This window comes from Littorina saxatilis, linkage group LG16 (assembly GCF_037325665.1).
Source record: "Littorina saxatilis isolate snail1 linkage group LG16, US_GU_Lsax_2.0, whole genome shotgun sequence".
Lineage (NCBI taxonomy): Eukaryota > Metazoa > Mollusca > Gastropoda > Littorinimorpha > Littorinidae > Littorina > Littorina saxatilis.
In genome coordinates, this window is record NC_090260.1 from 325,233 (window position 1) to 346,004 (window position 20,772).

The 20,772-nt window shown below is 42.4% G+C and overlaps 1 protein-coding gene across 1 annotated transcript in view; it reads left to right on the forward strand.

The window, feature by feature from the left end:
* The first annotated feature begins 875 nt into the window (after nt 1-875).
* The window catches only part of LOC138950144 (uncharacterized), a 72,538-nt gene continuing 52,641 nt past the window's right edge, over nt 876-20,772 (forward strand). The window contains exons 1-3 of the mRNA XM_070321892.1: nt 876-1,029; nt 3,675-3,818; nt 19,936-20,021. Of these exons, the coding sequence (XP_070177993.1) occupies nt 918-1,029; nt 3,675-3,818; nt 19,936-20,021 (342 nt within the window). The 5' untranslated portion in view covers nt 876-917. The remainder of the gene's footprint in view (nt 1,030-3,674; nt 3,819-19,935; nt 20,022-20,772) is intronic.

Sequence of the window (20,772 nt, forward strand, 5' to 3'; positions counted from 1 at the left end):
CACTGACTTGTCTGTACACAGCATAACGTATACTACAACTAAGACAGCACTGACTTGTCTGTACACAGCATAACGTATACTACAACTAAGACAGCACTGACTTGTCTGTACACAGCATAACGTATACTACAACTAAGACAGCACTGACTTGTCTGTACACAGCATAACGTATACTACAACTAAGACAGCACTGACTTGTCTGTACACAGCATAACGTATACTACAACATTGAAGCAAATGTGCATGAACAGAATGTTCTTTTCTTGTTCTTTTAAGAAACTGAGTTTTGTTTTCATTTAAATACTATATTTGTATACTGTTTTTGACAAAGAAAACATGTTCAATTAAACCACGTTTATTTCTATTATTGCAAATTCAATTCACAGCAAAGTTTGGAATACCAAACCAATTAGTATTTGTTTAAACTTTCAAGCTGATCAAAATGCAAATGACTCAGTGCCAAAAGGTGCGCATAAACAGTGGACACTGGGTGGTGAACAAAAGAAAATGAAATCTGAACAGAGGTGGGTCATTTTTGTTGCAAGACAATAGCTCTTTTGAAAGTATTGTAAGAAAACTTACATGTGTGTGTGTGTGTGTGTGTGTGTGTGTGTGTGTGTGTGCGGTGTGTGTGTGTGTGTGTGTGTGTGTGTGTGCGTGTGTGTGTGTGTGTATGTGTGTGTATGTGTGTGTGTGTGTGTGTGTGTGTGTGTGTGTGTGTGTGTGTGTGTGTGTGTGTGTGTCTGTGTCTGTGTGTGTGCGTGTGCGTGTGTGTACGAAAGCAAATTCGTTGTGCGTAAACACATTTTCGTGAACACGAGAAAAACAGTTTGAGTTCGTTCTCTTGTACGTTGTTTTCCCGGCTCTCGGAATGAGAAATATCGACCTTGTTCCCACGTTGTGCAGAAGAAGAGTCCATGACGTTGACGCCGTCAGCCCAGGGCAAGTGTGTGACGATCAGTTCACGTCAAGCCATGAAGGACTTCACCCTGGAACTGACAGATACCAACAACGTCTTTCAGTCAGCACGTAAGCTGCCTTCTGTACTAGCTAGAGTAACTCACTGTTATCACTGGGAAGCAAGCTTACCCAGTAAAGGCAGTAATCGTTATCGTTAGATTTGACTGTGATATCAACATTTATCAGTCTGAATGTCGAGAAAGCTGAACTCATATCAGATCGAGGCGTAAGCCGAGATCTGATATGATTCAGCCTTTCGAGACATTCAGACTGATACATGTTGATATCACAGTCAAATCTAACGATAACGATTTTATCGCATTCGATTTCGGAACAGTAGGAATCATAAACCTACCTAAGAAGTCAGACAAACGCAAGGGAGGCTACTGCCTTGTATTTAATGTTGGAAATGTTGGGTTGTCTTTTCCTGCTTTCCGCGTAACTTTGCTGCTCTTACTTTTATTTTTCAGTAACTGGTTCTTTTTCTCAGACAAAATAAGGCATTTATAATGAAAAAAGAACAAAAATATACGGTTGAAACAGATCATCAACAAAGGCTAACAAGTTCAGTGGAGTTGCCAGTTCGAAGGAACAGCGAAGAATGTCCCAGTTACTTCCTCAGTCGTACTCTTTTTATATTTAGTCAAGTTTTGACTAAATATTTTAACATCGAGGGGGAATCGAAACGAGGGTATGGTGTATGTGTGTCTGTCTGTCTGTGCGTGTGTGTGTGTGTGTGTGTGTGTGTGTGTGTAGAGCGATTCAGACTAAACTACTGGACCGATCTTTATGAAATTTGACATGAGAGTTCCTGGGTATGAAATCCCCGAACGTTTTTTTCATTTTTTTGATAAATGTCTTTGATGACGTCATATCCGGCTTTTCGTGAAAGTTGAGGCGGCACTGTCACGCCCTCATTTTTCAACCAAATTGGTTGAAATTTTGGTCAAGTAATGTTCGACGAAGCCCGGGGTTCGGTATTGCATTTCAGCTTGGTGGCTTAAAAATTAATTAATGACTTTGGTCATTAAAAATCGGAAAATTGTAAAAAAAAATAAAAATTTATAAAACGATCCAAATTTACATTTATCTTATTCTCCATCATTTGCTGATTCCAAAAACATATAAATATGTTATATTCGGATTAAAAACAAGCTCTGAAAATTAAATATATAAAAATTATTATCAATTTTTTTTTTTCGAAATCGTTTTAAAAACACTTTCATCTTATTCCTTGTCGGTTCCTGATTCCAAAAACATATAGATATGATATGTTTGGATTAAAAACACGCTCAGAAAGTTAAAACGAAGAGAGGTACAGAAAAGCGTGCTATCCTTCTCAACGCAACGAATATCCCGCTCTTCTTGTCAATTCCACGGGCACTGCCTTTGCCACGGGCGGTGGAGTGACGATGCTACGAGTATACGGTCTTGCTGCGTTGCGTTGCGTTCAGTTTCATTCTGTGAGTTCGACAGCTACTTGACTAAATATTGTATTTTCGCCTTACGCGACTTGTTGACTGTTCGATTTGGCAATTCTGAACGATGGCAGGAACTGAAGTGCGCCAGGCAGTATCAGCAAAGTCCTCTGGCTCATTTTCTGTGCCCAAGAAAGCTTCCAGGTATTTGTCGGTATCGGCGGATTGCATAATAATGTTGTCGAAGCTCAGTCTCGCTTACGACTCATCCAAAATGGCGTCCTCCGACGGCGCTGTGACTGTGATAGATGCTGAAAGTTGTTCGGTTGATGTTGTATGGCTACGACTAAGAAAGGTGGACAATGGTTCATGCAGGTGCGAACTGTTTTTATCGGCTGCTCATTTCCTGCCTTTTTGTGAGTGATGTGCGCTGAAACACTGCAAGAGATCTCACAGTTTTCTCAGTAAGTACTGCCACTACTGGTACTTTCAAGGTCAGCTTTGTTTATGGCTGTTCCAACTACCTCAGTCGGTAAGATTGTAACATTCTTTTCTACTACTTCTCTGTTAAAGCTGGGTGGGAACAGTTTGATTTTATTCATTGCACAGCTTAATCTTTCTAATTCAATTACTTTTCTTTTATAAATATATATGTGATTTAAAAAAAGGGAGACATTTGTTTCCTTCATGTGAGATTTTATTCTTCAAAATTAAAATTGATGAACTACTTCCTGCGCGATATCAAATTCGCTGGGAACTTCCTGCGCGATGTCAATTGATATACAGTTCCTAGTTGACCAATGACAACAGCATGTTTTGTCATGTGATCAGTAAAAATGCGATAATGTTTGTTACGGGACCTGCATAGACCAGCCTTACGCGTTATATGTGTGTCTTATGCACACAGCAACAGTGTTGTTAGGGGAGCTAGATAGACCTGACTGACGCATTATCTGTGTGTCTTATGCATCCAGCGACAGTGTTGTTACGGGAGCTAGATAGACCTGCCTGACGCGTTATATGTGTGTTTTATGCATCCAGCAACAGTGTTATTATGGGAGCTAGATAGACCTGCCTGACGCATTATCTGTGTTGTATGCATCCAGCAACAGTGTTGTTACGGGAGCTTGATATACCAGCCTGACGCGTTATCTGTGTTGTATGCATCCAGCAACAGTGTTGTTACGGGAGCTAGATAGACCAGCCTGACGCGTTATCTGTGTTTTATGCATCCAGCAACAGTGTTGTTTGGGGTTGTTGTGACACTGTGCATAATGTATTGTGTGTGCTGTGCAGACAGCTACAATGTCCCTGGCGGCACCCAACGTGTCATGCTGTGGCGGGATGACCCCACACTGACGGCCAAGGTCACGTTCACCAGAGCAGACGGTGCAGAGGTCAACGTGCCAGAGGTCATCGACACGTCAAAACAGACCACGTGTGAGTGAAGACACAGCGCAATACTGTCAGCAGTGTTTATTGCGTCTTTATCCCAATACTGTCAGCAGTGTGTATTGCGTCTTTATCCCAATACTGTCAGCAGTGTTTATTGCGTCTTTATCCCAATACTGTCAGCAGTGTTTATTGCGTCTTTATCCCAATACTGTCAGCAGTGTTTATTGCGTCTTTATCCCAATACTGTCAGCAGTGTTTATTGCGTCTTTATCCCAATACTGTCAGCAGTGTTTATTGCGTCTTTATCCCAATACTGTCAGCAGTGTTTATTGCGTCTTTATCCCAATACTGTCAGCAGTGTTTATTGCGTCTTTATCCCAATACTGTCAGCAGTGTTTATTGCGTCTTTATCCCAATACTGTCAGCAGTGTTTATTGCGTCTTTATCCCAATACTGTCAGCAGTGTGTATTGCGTCTTTATCCCATGACCTGCCTCTTTGTCTCTATTAGCTGAGGAGGTGATTATTCTGGATAATCCATCACAACCATATGGATAATCCATCACAACCGAGTATCGATCTCACCTGTCATTGGTCATTGTCTTTGATCACAGAGTACAATTGAATAATTTACAGAGGTCATCTGCATATGTATCGTTAACTCGGGGACTACTTTCTTTAGCAACACGATTGAAATATTCTGCGGTATAAAAGTCGAACTCACGTTTAGCTAACGATCTACATACATTTTAACATTGAAGAAATAATGAAAACAACAAAGAATACACATAATCTGCTGGGGTAAAAAGAGCTGTGTGAAGATTATGAGTTGGCCAAAGCGGTGAGAGAGAGAGGTGAGAGAGAGAGAGAGAGAGAGAGAGAGAGAGAGAGAGAGAGAGAGAGAGAGAGAGAGAGAGAGAGAGAGAGAGAGAGAGAGAGCAAGCGATAGAGACAGACAGTGATTCAAGGCGCACAACTCTAGTACTCTTCATGGCAACCGCTGAAATCAATCCCGACAACAAAATCCTGATTCAAAATCCTGAGCGACGAAATAAGAATTAAACTAAAAGTATGCTTACAGTTTTGTTCATTTGCTATCGCTTTTAGAGCATTGATTGCTAAATCTGGTTCAACAGAACAAGGCTGTCCCATCTGTCGTCTGTTGCAGATATGTCGTAGAATCACCGTCTAAAGGCGGAGACATACGCACAACACAAAACCATGTTTTCGACAAAAACACCATCTCAAAACGTCGGGGAAACACATGTTTTTAAAGAGGGGATGTCACACGCAAAACACACAGATGAAGTGCGGTGCGTGTTTTCACAGAACTATCGGTCAGTGTCAGCTTGACCCGTCCAGCTATCGCCCTGTGTTTGGGTTTGTAAACAACACGGCTGGCAGCGCCCACTGATATTATTGCCACTCTTTAATCGTGACAGGCTCCATAGACTCTAGTTAGGATTCATGGGTCTGATACTACCCTGAGGTCGGCCATTTTTTTTTCTATCTCCGTGGTGCCCGGCGGAAACCGCGTCACGGGAGTTGATCGTCCTCGTTCACTGGCTGACTACCAAAACGTGTTTTCAGATTTTAGAGCATGCTCTAAAACCCAAAACACGATGCAAAAACACGAAACATTGTTTTGGGGGATGTCACACAGGAAACACGCTGTTTTGTGTTTGTTTTGAAAGAAAACACTGTTTTGTGTTGTGCGTCTGACATGGCCTTAAGCTTACTGATCAAGTTGACCAGCAACATGGAAATTGCCACTTACACAGTTGGAGATACGGTTAAAATAAAAAGTGGCGAAGAAGGTCGGATCTTGCGTGTGTTATTTTTCAATTTTAAAGTAAACAACGGTGTCTAGGTTCAGGTCATGCAGGCAGATAGATTTACAAGTTTTGACCTACATTGAATAGACCAGCAGAACAAAACTAAGCTTACCGCAGTACAGTACAGATAACTAATTACTGGCCTAAGACTGAAAGCCAGACATCAAAGTAAGGCTCACCTAAATGACGATTGAAGAAGTAAGTAATCCAAATTTGAACTTTGAAGCACAACACCTCGAATAAGCACAAATTCAGCAATCATCCTCATCGCTTGTAAAATCACACACTCGCAGTCTTTTTGGCGAATGCCTCTGACAACCTACTTGGGTCACCGACTGAAACCGGCCGGTAACTGCACAGTTTCAAATGCATTGAACTGCGCAATCTCTGTAATTCGTTTTCTTAAGCAGTATTGATGACTAAATACAAAAGCGCGTTTATGGCGCGTTTACCAAAAAAGACAAAAGGGGACTCGTTTCGCACATAAATTTGATGACACGATTTGCGGTCGCTGAAGGTTTGGCCAGCAGAAAACAGGCACTTGCAGAGTTTGTGTCAAAAAGTGGTGTTTTTTTATGAAAATGTCGGAGTAATGTGATAAAAAGCTTACACACCTCGTCCTAAATATTGTGCATATGTTCCCTCGGATAGACTTCCAGGTATTACCTCGCCAGAGGCTCGGTAATACCTTAACATCGCCCCTGGGGAAAATATGCACGATATTTAGAACTCGGAGTGTGTAGCCTATATGTCCTTGTTCCTTTCTGTCTGGACAGTAGATATGACTGTAGACAATACTGTCAGCAGTGTTTATTGCGTCTTTCCTTGTTCCTTTCTGTCTGGACAGTGGATATGACTGTAGACAATACAGTCAGCAGTGTTTATTGCGTCTGTCCTTGTTCCTCTCTGTCTGGACAGTGGATATGACTGTAGACAATACTGTCAGCAGTGTTTATTGCGTCTTTCCTTGTTCCTCTCTGTCTGGACAGTGGATATGACTGTAGACAATACTGTCAGCAGTGTTTATTGCGTCTTTCCTTGTTCCTCTCTGTCTGGACAGTGGATATGACTGTAGACAATACTGTCAGCAGTGTTTATTGCGTCTTTCCTTGTTCCTCTCTGTCTGGACAGTGGATATGACTGTAGACAATACTGTCAGCAGTGTTTATTGCGTCTGTCCTTGTTCCTCTCTGTCTGGACAGTGGATATGACTGTAGACAATACTGTCAGCAGTGGTTATTGCGTCTTTCCCTGTTCCTCTCTGTCTGGACAGTAGATATGACTGTAGACAATACTGTCAGCAGTGTTTATTGCGTCTGTCCTTGTTCCTCTCTGTCTGGACAGTGGATATGACTGTAGACAATACTGTCAGCAGTGTTTATTGCGTCTTTCCCTGTTAAAGTTCCTCTCTGTCTGGACAGTAGATATGACTGTAGACTACACTGTCAACAGTGTTTATTGCGTCTTTCCTTGTTCCTCTCTGTCTGGACAGGGAATATGACTGTAGACAATACAGTCGGCAGTGTTTAATGCGTCTTTCCTTGTTCCTTTCTGTCTGGACAGTGGATATGACTGTAGACAATACTGTCAGCAGTGTTTATTGCGTCTTTCCTTGTTCCTTTCTGTCTGGACAGTGGATATGACTGTAGACAATACTGTCAGCAGTGTTTATTGCGTCTTTCCTTGTTCCTTTCTGTCTGGACAGTAGATATGACTGTAGACAATACTGTCAGCAGTGTGTATTGCGTCTTTCCTTGTTCCTCTCTGTCTGGACAGTGGATATGACTGTAGACAATACTGTCAGCAGTGTTTATTGCGTCTTTCCTTGTTCCTCTGTCTGGACAGTGGATATGACTGTAGACAATACTGTCAGCAGTGTTTACTGCGTCTGTCCTTGTTCCTTTCTGTCTGGACAGTAGATATGACTGTAGACAATACTGTCAGCAGTGTTTATTGCGTCTGTCCTTGTTCCTTTCTGTCTGGACAGTAGATATGACTGTAGACAATACTGTCAGCAGTGTTGATTGCGTCTGTCCTTGTTCCTCTCTGTATGGACAGTGGAAATGACTGTAGACAATACTGTCAGCAGTGTTTATTGCGTCTGTCCTTGTTCCTCTCTGTATGGACAGTGGATATGACTGTACATAGACAATACTGTCAGCAGTGTTTATTGCGTCTGTCCTTGTTCCTTTCTGTCTGGACAGTGGGTATGACTGTAGACAATACTGTCAGCAGTGTTTATTGCGTCTTACCTTGTTCATCTCTGTCTGGACAGTAGATATGACTGTAGACAATACTGTCAGCAGTGTTTATTGCGTCTTTCCCTTTTCATCTCTGTCTGGACAGTAGATATGACTGTAGACAATACTGTCAGCAGTGTTTATTGCGTCTTTCCTTGTTCCTCTCTCTCTCTCTGGACAGTAGATATGACTGTAGACAGTACTGTCAGCAGTGTTTATTGCGTCTGTCCTTGTTCCTCTCTGTCTGGACAGTATATATGACTGTGGACAATACTGTCAGCAGTGTTTATTGCGTCTTTCCCTGTTCCTGCCTGTCTGGACAGTAGATATGACTGTAGACAATACTGTCAGCAGTGTTTATTGCGTCTTTCCTTGTTCCTGGACAGTAGATATGACTGTAGACAATACTGTCAGCAGTGTTTATTGCGTCTTTCCTTGTTCCTTTCTGTCTGGACAGTGGATATGACTGTAGACAATACTGTCAGCAGTGTTTATTGCGTCTGTCCTTGTTCCTCTCTGTCTGGACAGTGGATATATGACTGTAGGCAATACTGTCAGCAGTGTTCATTGCGTCTTTCCTTGTTCCTCTCTCTCTCTGGACAGTAGATATGACTGTTGACAATACTGTCAGCAGTGTTTATTGCGTCTTTCCTTGTTTATTTATGTCTGGACAGTGGATATGACTGTAGACAATACTGTCAGCAGTGTTTATTGCGTCTGTCCTTGTTCCTTTCTGTCTGGACAGTGGATATGACTGTAGACAATACTGTCAGCAGTGGTTATTGCGTCTTTCCTTGTTCCTTTCTGTCTGGACAGTGGATATGACTGTAGACAATACTGTCAGCAGTGTTTATTGCGTCTTTCCTTGTTCCTTTCTGTCTGGACAGTGGATATGACTGTAGACAATACTGTCAGCAGTGTTTATTGCGTCTTTCCTTGTTCCTCTCTGTCTGGACAGTAGATATGACTGTAGACAATACTGTCAGCAGTGTTTATTGCGTCTTTCCTTGTTCCTCTCTGTCTGGACAGTAGATATGACTGTAGACAATACTGTCAGCAGTGTTTATTGCGTCTTTCCTTGTTCCCCTCTCTCTCTCTCTCTGGACAGTAGATATGACTGTAGACAGTACTGTCAGCAGTGTTTATTGCGTCTGTCCTTGTTCCTTTCTGTCCGGACAGTGGATATGACTGTAGACAATACTGTCAGCAGTGTTTATTGCGTCTTTCCTTGTTCCTTTCTGTCTGGACAGTGGATATGACTGTAGACAATACTGTCAGCAGTGGTTATTGCGTCTTTCCTTGTTCCTTTCTGTCTGGACAGTGGATATGACTGTAGACAATACTGTCAGCAGTGTTTATTGCGTCTGTCCTTGTTCCTCTCTGTCTGGACAGTATATATGACTGTGGACAATACTGTCAGCAGTGTTTATTGCGTCTTTCCCTGTTCCTGCCTGTCTGGACAGTAGATATGACTGTAGACAATACTGTCAGCAGTGTTTATTGCGTCTTTCCTTGTTCCTGGACAGTAGATATGACTGTAGACAATACTGTCAGCAGTGTTGATTGCGTCTTTCCTTGTTCCTTTCTGTCTGGACAGTGGATATGACTGTAGACAATACTGTCAGCAGTGTTTATTGCGTCTTTCCTTGTTCCTTTCTGTCTGGACAGTGGATATGACTGTAGACAATACTGTCAGCAGTGTTTATTGCGTCTGTCCTTGTTCCTCTCTGTCTGGACAGTGGATATATGACTGTAGACAATACTGTCAGCAGTGTTCATTGCGTCTTTCCTTGTTCCTCTCTCTCTCTGGACAGTAGATATGACTGTTGACAATACTGTCAGCAGTGTTTATTGCGTCTTTCCTTGTTTATTTATGTCTGGACAGTGGATATGACTGTAGACAATACTGTCAGCAGTGTTTATTGCGTCTGTCCTTGTTCCTTTCTGTCTGGACAGTGGATATGACTGTAGACAATACTGTCAGCAGTGGTTATTGCGTCTGTCCTTGTTCCTCTCTGTCTGGACAGTAGATATGACTGTAGACAATACTGTCAGCAGTGTTTATTGCGTCTGTCCTTGTTCCTCTCTGTATGGACAGTGGATATGACTGTAGACAATACTGTCAGCAGTGTTTATTGCGTCTGTCCTTGTTCCTCTCTGTCTGGACAGTGGATATGACTGTAGACAATACTGTCAGCAGTGTTTATTGCGTCTTTCCTTGTTCCTCTCTGTCTGGACAGTAGATATGACTGTAGACAATACTGTCAGCAGTGTTTATTGCGTCTTTCCTTGTTCCTCTCTGTCTGGACAGTAGATATGACTGTAGACAATACTGTCAGCAGTGTTTATTGCGTCTTTCCTTGTTCCCCTCTCTCTCTCTGGACAGTAGATATGACTGTAGACAATACTGTCAGCAGTGTTTATTGCGTCTTTCCTTGTTTATTTCTGTCTGGACAGTGGATATGACTGTAGACAATACTGTCAGCAGTGTTTATTGCGTCTGTCCTTGTTCCTGTCTGTCTGGACAGTGGATATGACTGTAGACAATACTGTCAGCAGTGTTTATTGCGTCTTTCCTTGTTCCTGTCTGTCTGGACAGTAGATATGACTGTAGACAATACTGTCAGCAGTGTTTATTGCGTCTGTCCTTGTTCCTCTCTGTATGGACAGTGGATATGACTGTAGACAATACTGTCAGCAGTGTTTATTGCGTCTTTCCTTGTTCCTTTCTGTCTGGACAGTGGATATGACTGTAGACAATACTGTCAGCAGTGTTTATTGCGTCTTTCCTTGTTCCTCTCTCTCTCTGGACAGTAGATATGACTGTAGACAATACTGTCAGCAGTGTTTATTGCGTCTTTCCTTGTTCCTCTCTGTCTGGACAGTAGATATGACTGTAGACAATACTGTCAGCAGTGTTTATTGCGTCTTTCCTTGTTCCTCTCTGTCTGGACAGTAGATATGACTGTAGACAATACTGTCAGCAGTGTTTATTGCGTCTTTCCTTGTTCCCCTCTCTCTCTCTGGACAGTAGATATGACTGTAGACAATACTGTCAGCAGTGTTTATTGCGTCTTTCCTTGTTTATTTCTGTCTGGACAGTGGATATGACTGTAGACAATACTGTCAGCAGTGTTTATTGCGTCTGTCCTTGTTCCTGTCTGTCTGGACAGTGGATATGACTGTAGACAATACTGTCAGCAGTGTTTATTGCGTCTTTCCTTGTTCCTGTCTGTCTGGACAGTAGATATGACTGTAGACAATACTGTCAGCAGTGTTTATTGCGTCTTTCCTTGTCCCTCTCTGTCTGCACAGTGGATATGACTGTAGACAATACTGTCAGCAGTGTTTATTGCGTCTTGTCCTTGTTCCTCTCTGTCTGGACAGTGGATATGACTGTAGACAATACTGTCAGCAGTGGCTATTGCGTCTTTCCCTGTTCCTCTCTGTCTGGACAGTAGATATGACTGTAGACAATACTGTCAGCAGTGTTTATTGCGTCTGTCCTTGTTCCTCTCTGTCTGGACAGTGGATATGACTGTAGACAATACTGTCAGCAGTGTTTATTGCGTCTTTCCCTGTTAATGTTCCTCTCTGTATGGACAGTGGATATGACTGTAGACAATACTGTCAGCAGTGTTGATTGCGTCTGTCCTTGTTCCTCTCTGTATGGACAGTGGAAATGACTGTAGACAATACTGTCAGCAGTGTTCATGGCGTCTGTCCTTGTTCCTCTCTGTATGGACAGTGGATATGACTGTAGACAATACTGTCAGCAGTGTTTATTGCGTCTGTCCTTGTTCCTCTCTGTCTGGACAGTGGATATGACTGTAGACAATACTGTCAGCAGTGTTTATTGCGTCTTTCCTTGTTCCTCTCTGTCTGGACAGTGGATATGACTGTAGACAATACTGTCAGCAGTGTTTATTGCGTCTGTCCTTGTCCCTCTCTGTATGGACAGTGGATATGACTGTAGACAATACTGTCAGCAGTGTGTATTGCGTCTTTCCGTGTTCCTTTCTGTCTGGACAGTGGATATGACTGTAGACAATACAGTCAGCAGTGTTTATTGCGTCTTTCCTTGTTCCTCTCTGTCTGGACAGTGGATATGACTGTAGACAATACTGTCAGCAGTGTTTATTGCGTCTTTCCTTGTTCCTCTCTCTCTCTCTGGACAGTAGATATGACTGTAGACAATACTGTCAGCAGTGTTTATTGCGTCTGTCCTAGTTCCTTTCTGTCTGGACAGTGGATATGACTGTAGACAATACTGTCAGCAGTGTTTATTGCGTCTTTCCTTGTTCCTCTCTGTCTGGACAGTGGATATGACTGTAGACATTACTGTCAGCAGTGTTTATTGCGTCTGTCCTTGTTCCTTTCTGTCTGGACAGTGGATATGACTGTAGACAATACTGTCAGCAGTGTTTATTGCGTCTTTCCTTGTTCCTTTCTGTCTCTCTGGACAGTAGATATGACTGTAGACAATACTGTCAGCAGTGTGTATTGCGTCTTTCCGTGTTCCTTTCTGTCTGGACAGTGGATATAACTGTAGACAATACAGTCAGCAGTGTTTATTGCGTCTTTCCTTGTTCCTTTCTGTCTGGACAGTGGATATGACTGTAGACAATACTGTCAGCAGTGTTTATTGCGTCTGTCCTTGTCCCTCTCTGTATGGACAGTGGATATGACTGTAGACAATACTGTCAGCAGTGTGTATTGCGTCTTTCCGTGTTCCTTTCTGTCTGGACAGTGGATATGACTGTAGACAATACTGTCAGCAGTGTGTATTGCGTCTTTCCGTGTTCCTTTCTGTCTGGACAGTGGATATGACTGTAGACAATACAGTCAGCAGTGTTTATTGCGTCTTTCCTTGTTCCTCTCTGTCTGGACAGTGGATATGACTGTAGACAATACTGTCAGCAGTGTTCATGGCGTCTGTCCTTGTTCCTCTCTGTATGGACAGTGGATATGACTGTAGACAATACTGTCAGCAGTGTTTATTGCGTCTGTCCTTGTTCCTCTCTGTCTGGACAGTGGATATGACTGTAGACAATACTGTCAGCAGTGTTTATTGCGTCTTTCCTTGTTCCTCTCTGTCTGGACAGTGGATATGACTGTAGACAATACTGTCAGCAGTGTTTATTGCGTCTGTCCTTGTCCCTCTCTGTATGGACAGTGGATATGACTGTAGACAATACTGTCAGCAGTGTGTATTGCGTCTTTCCGTGTTCCTTTCTGTCTGGACAGTGGATATGACTGTAGACAATACTGTCAGCAGTGTGTATTGCGTCTTTCCGTGTTCCTTTCTGTCTGGACAGTGGATATGACTGTAGACAATACAGTCAGCAGTGTTTATTGCGTCTTTCCTTGTTCCTCTCTGTCTGGACAGTGGATATGACTGTAGACAATACTGTCAGCAGTGTTTATTGCGTCTGTCCTAGTTCCTTTCTGTCTGGACAGTGGATATGACTGTAGACAATACTGTCAGCAGTGTTTATTGCGTCTTTCCTTGTTCCTCTCTGTCTGGACAGTGGATATGACTGTAGACAATACTGTCAGCAGTGTTTATTGCGTCTTTCCTTGTTCCTCTCTGTCTGGACAGTGGATATGACTGTAGACAATACTGTCAGCAGTGTTTATTGCGTCTGTCCTTGTTCCTTTCTGTCTGGACAGTGGATATGACTGTAGACAATACTGTCAGCAGTGTTTATTGCGTCTTTCCTTGTTCCTTTCTGTCTCTCTGGACAGTAGATATGACTGTAGACAATACTGTCAGCAGTGTGTATTGCGTCTTTCCGTGTTCCTTTCTGTCTGGACAGTGGATATAACTGTAGACAATACAGTCAGCAGTGTTTATTGCGTCTTTCCTTGTTCCTCTCTGTCTGGACAGTGGATATGACTGTAGACAATACTGTCAGCAGTGTTTATTGCGTCTTTCCTTGTTCCTTTCTGTCTGGACAATGGATATGACTGTAGACAACACTGTCAGCAGTGTTTATTGCGTCTTTCCTTGTTCCTCTCTGTCTGGACAGTAGATATGACTGTAGACAATACTGTCAGCAGTGTTTATTGCGTCTTTCCTTTTTCCTCTCTGTCTGGACAGTGGGTATGACTGTAGACAATACTGTCAGCAGTGTTTATTGCGTCTGTCCTTGTTCCTCTCTATCTGGACAGTGGATATGACTGTAGACAACACTGTCAGCAGTGTTTATTGCGTCTTTCCTTGTTCCTTTCTGTCTGGACAGTAGATATGACTGTAGACAATAATACTGTCAGCAGTGTTTATTGCGTCTGTCCTTGTTCCTCTCTGTATGGACAGTGGATATGACTGTAGACAATACTGTCAGCAGTGTTTATTGCGTCTGTCCTTGTTCCTCTCTGTATGGACAGTGGATATGACTGTAGACAATACTGTCAGCAGTGTTTATTGCGTCTGTCCTTGTTCCTTTCTGTCTGGACAGTAGATATGACTGTAGACAATACTGTCAGCAGTGTTTATTGCGTCTGTCCTTGTTCCTTTCTGTCTGGACAGTAGATATGACTGTAGACAATACTGTCAGCAGTGTTTATTGCGTCTTTCCTTGTTCCTTTCTGTCTGGACAGTAGATATGACTGTAGACAATACTGTCAGCAGTGTTTATTGCGTCTTTCCTTGTTCCTCTCTGTCTGGACAGTGGATATGACTGTAGACAATACTGTCAGCAGTGTGTATTGCGTCTTTCCGTGTTCCTTTCTGTCTGGACAGTGGATATAACTGTAGACAATACAGTCAGCAGTGTTTATTGCGTCTTTCCTTGTTCCTCTCTGTCTGGACAGTGGATATGACTGTAGACAATACTGTCAGCAGTGTTTATTGCGTCTGTCCTTGTCCCTCTCTGTATGGACAGTGGATATGACTGTAGACAATACTGTCAGCAGTGTGTATTGCGTCTTTCCGTGTTCCTTTCTGTCTGGACAGTGGATATGACTGTAGACAATACTGTCAGCAGTGTGTATTGCGTCTTTCCGTGTTCCTTTCTGTCTGGACAGTGGATATGACTGTAGACAATACAGTCAGCAGTGTTTATTGCGTCTTTCCTTGTTCCTCTCTGTCTGGACAGTGGATATGACTGTAGACAATACTGTCAGCAGTGTTCATGGCGTCTGTCCTTGTTCCTCTCTGTATGGACAGTGGATATGACTGTAGACAATACTGTCAGCAGTGTTTATTGCGTCTGTCCTTGTTCCTCTCTGTCTGGACAGTGGATATGACTGTAGACAATACTGTCAGCAGTGTTTATTGCGTCTTTCCTTGTTCCTCTCTGTCTGGACAGTGGATATGACTGTAGACAATACTGTCAGCAGTGTTTATTGCGTCTGTCCTTGTCCCTCTCTGTATGGACAGTGGATATGACTGTAGACAATACTGTCAGCAGTGTGTATTGCGTCTTTCCGTGTTCCTTTCTGTCTGGACAGTGGATATGACTGTAGACAATACTGTCAGCAGTGTGTATTGCGTCTTTCCGTGTTCCTTTCTGTCTGGACAGTGGATATGACTGTAGACAATACAGTCAGCAGTGTTTATTGCGTCTTTCCTTGTTCCTCTCTGTCTGGACAGTGGATATGACTGTAGACAATACTGTCAGCAGTGTTTATTGCGTCTGTCCTAGTTCCTTTCTGTCTGGACAGTGGATATGACTGTAGACAATACTGTCAGCAGTGTTTATTGCGTCTTTCCTTGTTCCTCTCTGTCTGGACAGTGGATATGACTGTAGACAATACTGTCAGCAGTGTTTATTGCGTCTTTCCTTGTTCCTCTCTGTCTGGACAGTGGATATGACTGTAGACAATACTGTCAGCAGTGTTTATTGCGTCTGTCCTTGTTCCTTTCTGTCTGGACAGTGGATATGACTGTAGACAATACTGTCAGCAGTGTTTATTGCGTCTTTCCTTGTTCCTTTCTGTCTCTCTGGACAGTAGATATGACTGTAGACAATACTGTCAGCAGTGTGTATTGCGTCTTTCCGTGTTCCTTTCTGTCTGGACAGTGGATATAACTGTAGACAATACAGTCAGCAGTGTTTATTGCGTCTTTCCTTGTTCCTCTCTGTCTGGACAGTGGATATGACTGTAGACAATACTGTCAGCAGTGTTTATTGCGTCTTTCCTTGTTCCTTTCTGTCTGGACAATGGATATGACTGTAGACAACACTGTCAGCAGTGTTTATTGCGTCTTTCCTTGTTCCTCTCTGTCTGGACAGTAGATATGACTGTAGACAATACTGTCAGCAGTGTTTATTGCGTCTTTCCTTTTTCCTCTCTGTCTGGACAGTGGGTATGACTGTAGACAATACTGTCAGCAGTGTTTATTGCGTCTGTCCTTGTTCCTCTCTATCTGGACAGTGGATATGACTGTAGACAACACTGTCAGCAGTGTTTATTGCGTCTTTCCTTGTTCCTTTCTGTCTGGACAGTAGATATGACTGTAGACAATAATACTGTCAGCAGTGTTTATTGCGTCTGTCCTTGTTCCTCTCTGTATGGACAGTGGATATGACTGTAGACAATACTGTCAGCAGTGTTTATTGCGTCTGTCCTTGTTCCTCTCTGTATGGACAGTGGATATGACTGTAGACAATACTGTCAGCAGTGTTTATTGCGTCTGTCCTTGTTCCTTTCTGTCTGGACAGTAGATATGACTGTAGACAATACTGTCAGCAGTGTTTATTGCGTCTGTCCTTGTTCCTTTCTGTCTGGACAGTAGATATGACTGTAGACAATACTGTCAGCAGTGTTTATTGCGTCTTTCCTTGTTCCTTTCTGTCTGGACAGTAGATATGACTGTAGACAATACTGTCAGCAGTGTTTATTGCGTCTTTCCTTGTTCCTCTCTGTCTGGACAGTGGATATGACTGTAGACAATACTGTCAGCAGTGTTTATTGCGTCTTTCCTTGTTCCTCTCTCTCTCTGGACAGTAGATATGACTGTAGACAATACTGTCAGCAGTGTTTATTGCGTCTGTCCTTGTTCCTTTATGTCTGGACAGTAGATATGACTGTAGACAATACTGTCAGCAGTGTTTATTGCGTCTTTCCTTGTTCCTCTCTCTCTCTGGACAGTAGATATGACTGTAGACAATACTGTCAGCAGTGTTTATTGCGTCTTTCCCTGTTCCTGCCTGTCTGGACAGTAGATATGACTGTAGACAATACTGTCAGCAGTGTTTATTGCGTCTTTCCCTGTTCCTTTCTGTCTGGACAGTGGATATGACTGTAGACAATACTGTCAGCAGTGTTTATTGCGTCTTTCCTTGTTCCTCTCTCTCTCTGGACAGTAGATATGACTGTAGACAATACTGTCAGCAGTGTTTATTGCGTCTGTCCTTGTTCCTTTCTGTCTGGACAGTAGATATGACTGTAGACAATACTGTCAGCAGTGTTTATTGCGTCTTTCCTTGTTCCTCTCTCTCTCTGGACAGTAGATATGACTGTAGACAATACTGTCAGCAGTGTTTATTGCGTCTTTCCCTGTTCCTCTCTGTCTGGACAGTAGATATGACTGTAGACAATACTGTCAGCAGTGTTTATTGCGTCTTTCCCTGTTCCTTTCTGTCTGGACAGTGGATATGACTGTAGACAATACTGTCAGCAGTGTTTATTGCGTCTTTCCTTGTTCCTTTCTGTCTGGACAGTGGATATGACTGTAGACAATACTGTCAGCAGTGTTTATTGCGTCTTTCCCTGTTCCTGTCTGTCTGGACAGTGGATATGACTGTAGACAATACTGTCAGCAGTGTTTATTGCGTCTTTCCCTGTTCCTCTCTGTCTGGACAGTAGATATGACTGTAGACAATACTGTCAGCAGTGTTCATGGCGTCTTTCCTTGTTCCTCTCTGTATGGACAGTGGGTATGACTGTAGACAATACTGTCAGCAGTGTTTATTGCGTCTTTCCTTGTTCATCTCTGTCTGGACAGTAGATATGACTGTAGACAATACTGTCAGCAGTGTTTATTGCGTCTTTCCTTGTTCATCTCTGTCTGGACAGTAGATATGACTGTAGACAATACTTTCAGCAGTGTTTATTGCGTCTTTCCTTGTTCCTCTGTCTGGACAGGGGATATGACTGTAGACAATATTACAGAAGCAATACATGACGTAGATAATAGCATTTATCCTACATACGTGAGATAGACCAATATTTGAAAAAAAGCTCGTGTAAATCATTTACGACACATTCCGCTTTCGCTCGCAGTTCAATATTTGAAAAAATCAACTCGTGTAAATCTGGTACGACACAGCAAGCAATGTAATATTCTCTATTTATCCTACATCCGTGAGAGAGACACCCGTGAGATAATAATCGTTCAAATCACACGTGTGTCATATCATGTAAATGAGGTCATGTAAATCAAGTCTTGCATGGACCTGTTTTTCCACTGCTTATGATGCTAAAGTCACCGAGACAAACGTCATTATAGAAACAAAAATTGCGCTCGTTAGTGACCCTTGATTAATTTTTAGAACTACACGTCACGCCACACTTTTAGAGTGACGTCTTTGACGTAATGGATTGCACGAAGCTTTAGAAGAGATCGAGGTTCCAAAACAAACGTCTTCATTTTAGCTGCCTCGACTGCAGGACATTTTCATTTTTTCAGTAAAGTACACGTAAGTACAGTATGTAGGATAAACAGAATACTACATGGCTTGCTGTATCGTACCAGATTCGATTAACACTCGATTCTTTTTCAAATAGTAAACAGGTCGCTTTCGCTCGCAGTTCAATATTTAAAATAACAACTCGTGTCAATCTGGTACGACACAGCAAGCCATGTAGTATTCTCATTATGCATCACATGAACTAACAGTGTATATGAACCACATTGATGTGTGTATATGAACCACATTGAAGTGTGTGTATATAAACCACATTGATGTGTGTGTACATGAACCACATTGATGTATGTGTATATAAACCACATTGATGTGTGTATATATGAACCACATTGATGTGTGTATATGAACCACATCGATGTGTGTGTATATGAACCACACTGATGTGTGTCTATATGAACCACATTGCTGTGTGTGTATATGAACCACATTGACGTGTGTATATATGAACCACATTGATGTGTGTATATGAACCGCATTGATGTGTGTGTATGAACCACATCGATGTGTGTGTATATGCGCCACATTGATGTTTGTGTATATGAACCACACTGATGTGGGTGTGTATATGAACCACAATCGATGTGTGTATGAACCACATTGATGTGTGTGTATATGAACCACATTGATGTGTGTATATGAACCACACTGATGTGTGTCTATATGAACCACATTGCTGTGTGTGTATATGAACCACATTGACGTGTGTATATATGAACCACATTGATGTGTGTATATGAACCACATTGAAGTGTGTGTATATAAACCACATTGATGTGTGTGTACATGAACCACATTGATGTATGTGTATATAAACCACATTGATGTGTGTATATATGAACCACATTGATGTGTGTATATGAACCACATCGATGTGTGTGTATATGAACCACACTGATGTGTGTCTATATGAACCACATTGCTGTGTGTGTATATGAACCACATTGACGTGTGTATATATGAACCACATTGATGTGTGTATATGAACCGCATTGATGTGTGTATATATGAACCACATTGATATGTGTGTGTATATGAACCACATTGATGTGTGTATATGAACCGCATTGATGTGTGTATATATGAACCACATTGATATGTGTGTGTATATGAACCACATTGATGTGTGTGTATATGAACCACATTGATGTGTGTGTATATGAACCACATTGATGTGTGTGTATATGAACCACACTGATGTGCACGGGTGTATATGAACCACATCGATGTGTGTGTATATAAACCACATTGGTGTGGGTGTATATAAACCACATTTGTTGTGCGTGTATATGAACCACATTGATGTGTGTATGGACCACATTGATGTGTGTGTGTGAACCACATTGATGTGTGTATGGACCACATTACTGTGTGTGTATATGAACCACATTGCTGTGTGTGTGTGTATATGAACCACATTGATGTGTGTGCAGATGACGAACAATGGCGGCTGCAGAAGTTTGAGAGTGAGCAAGCCATGTTTGTGCTGAGTGATGCACATACCTCTGACAAGAAACAGGTCAGAACAAGCCCTCCACCATGTTAAGTGTAGCTAGACACTGACAGGTCAGAACAAGTCCTCCACCATGTTAAGTGTAGCTAGACACTGACAGGTCAGAACAAATCCTCCACCATGTTAAGTGTAGCTGTCTCACTGACAGGTCAGAACAAGTCCTCCACCATGTTAAGAGTAGCTGTCGCACTGACAGGTCAGAACAAGTCCTCCACCATGTTAAGTGTAGCTGTCCCTCTGACAGGTCAGAACAAGTCCTCCACCATGTTAAGTGTAGCTGGACCCTGACAGGTCAGAACAAGTCATCCACCATGTTAAGTGTAACTGGACCCTGACAGGTCAGAACAAGTCCTCCACCATGTTAAGTGTAGCTGTCCCACTGACAGGTCAGAACAAGTCCTCCACCATGTTAAGTGTAGCTGTCTCACTGACAGGTCAGAACAAGTCCTCCACCATGTTAAGTGTAGCTAGATACTGACAGGTCAGAACAAGTCCTCCACCATGTTAAGTGTAGCTGTCCCACTGACAGGTCAGAACAAGTCCTCCACCATTTTAAGTGTAGCTGTCCCACTGACAGGTCAGAACAAGTCCTCCACCATTTTAAGTGTAGCTGTCCCACTGACAGGTCAGAACAAGTCCTCCACCATTTTAAGTGTAGCTTTTCCACTGACAGGTCAGAACAAGTTCTCCACCATTTTAAGTGTAGTTGTCCCACTGACAGGTCCGTCGCGATATAACCTTGAATGGTTGAAAACGA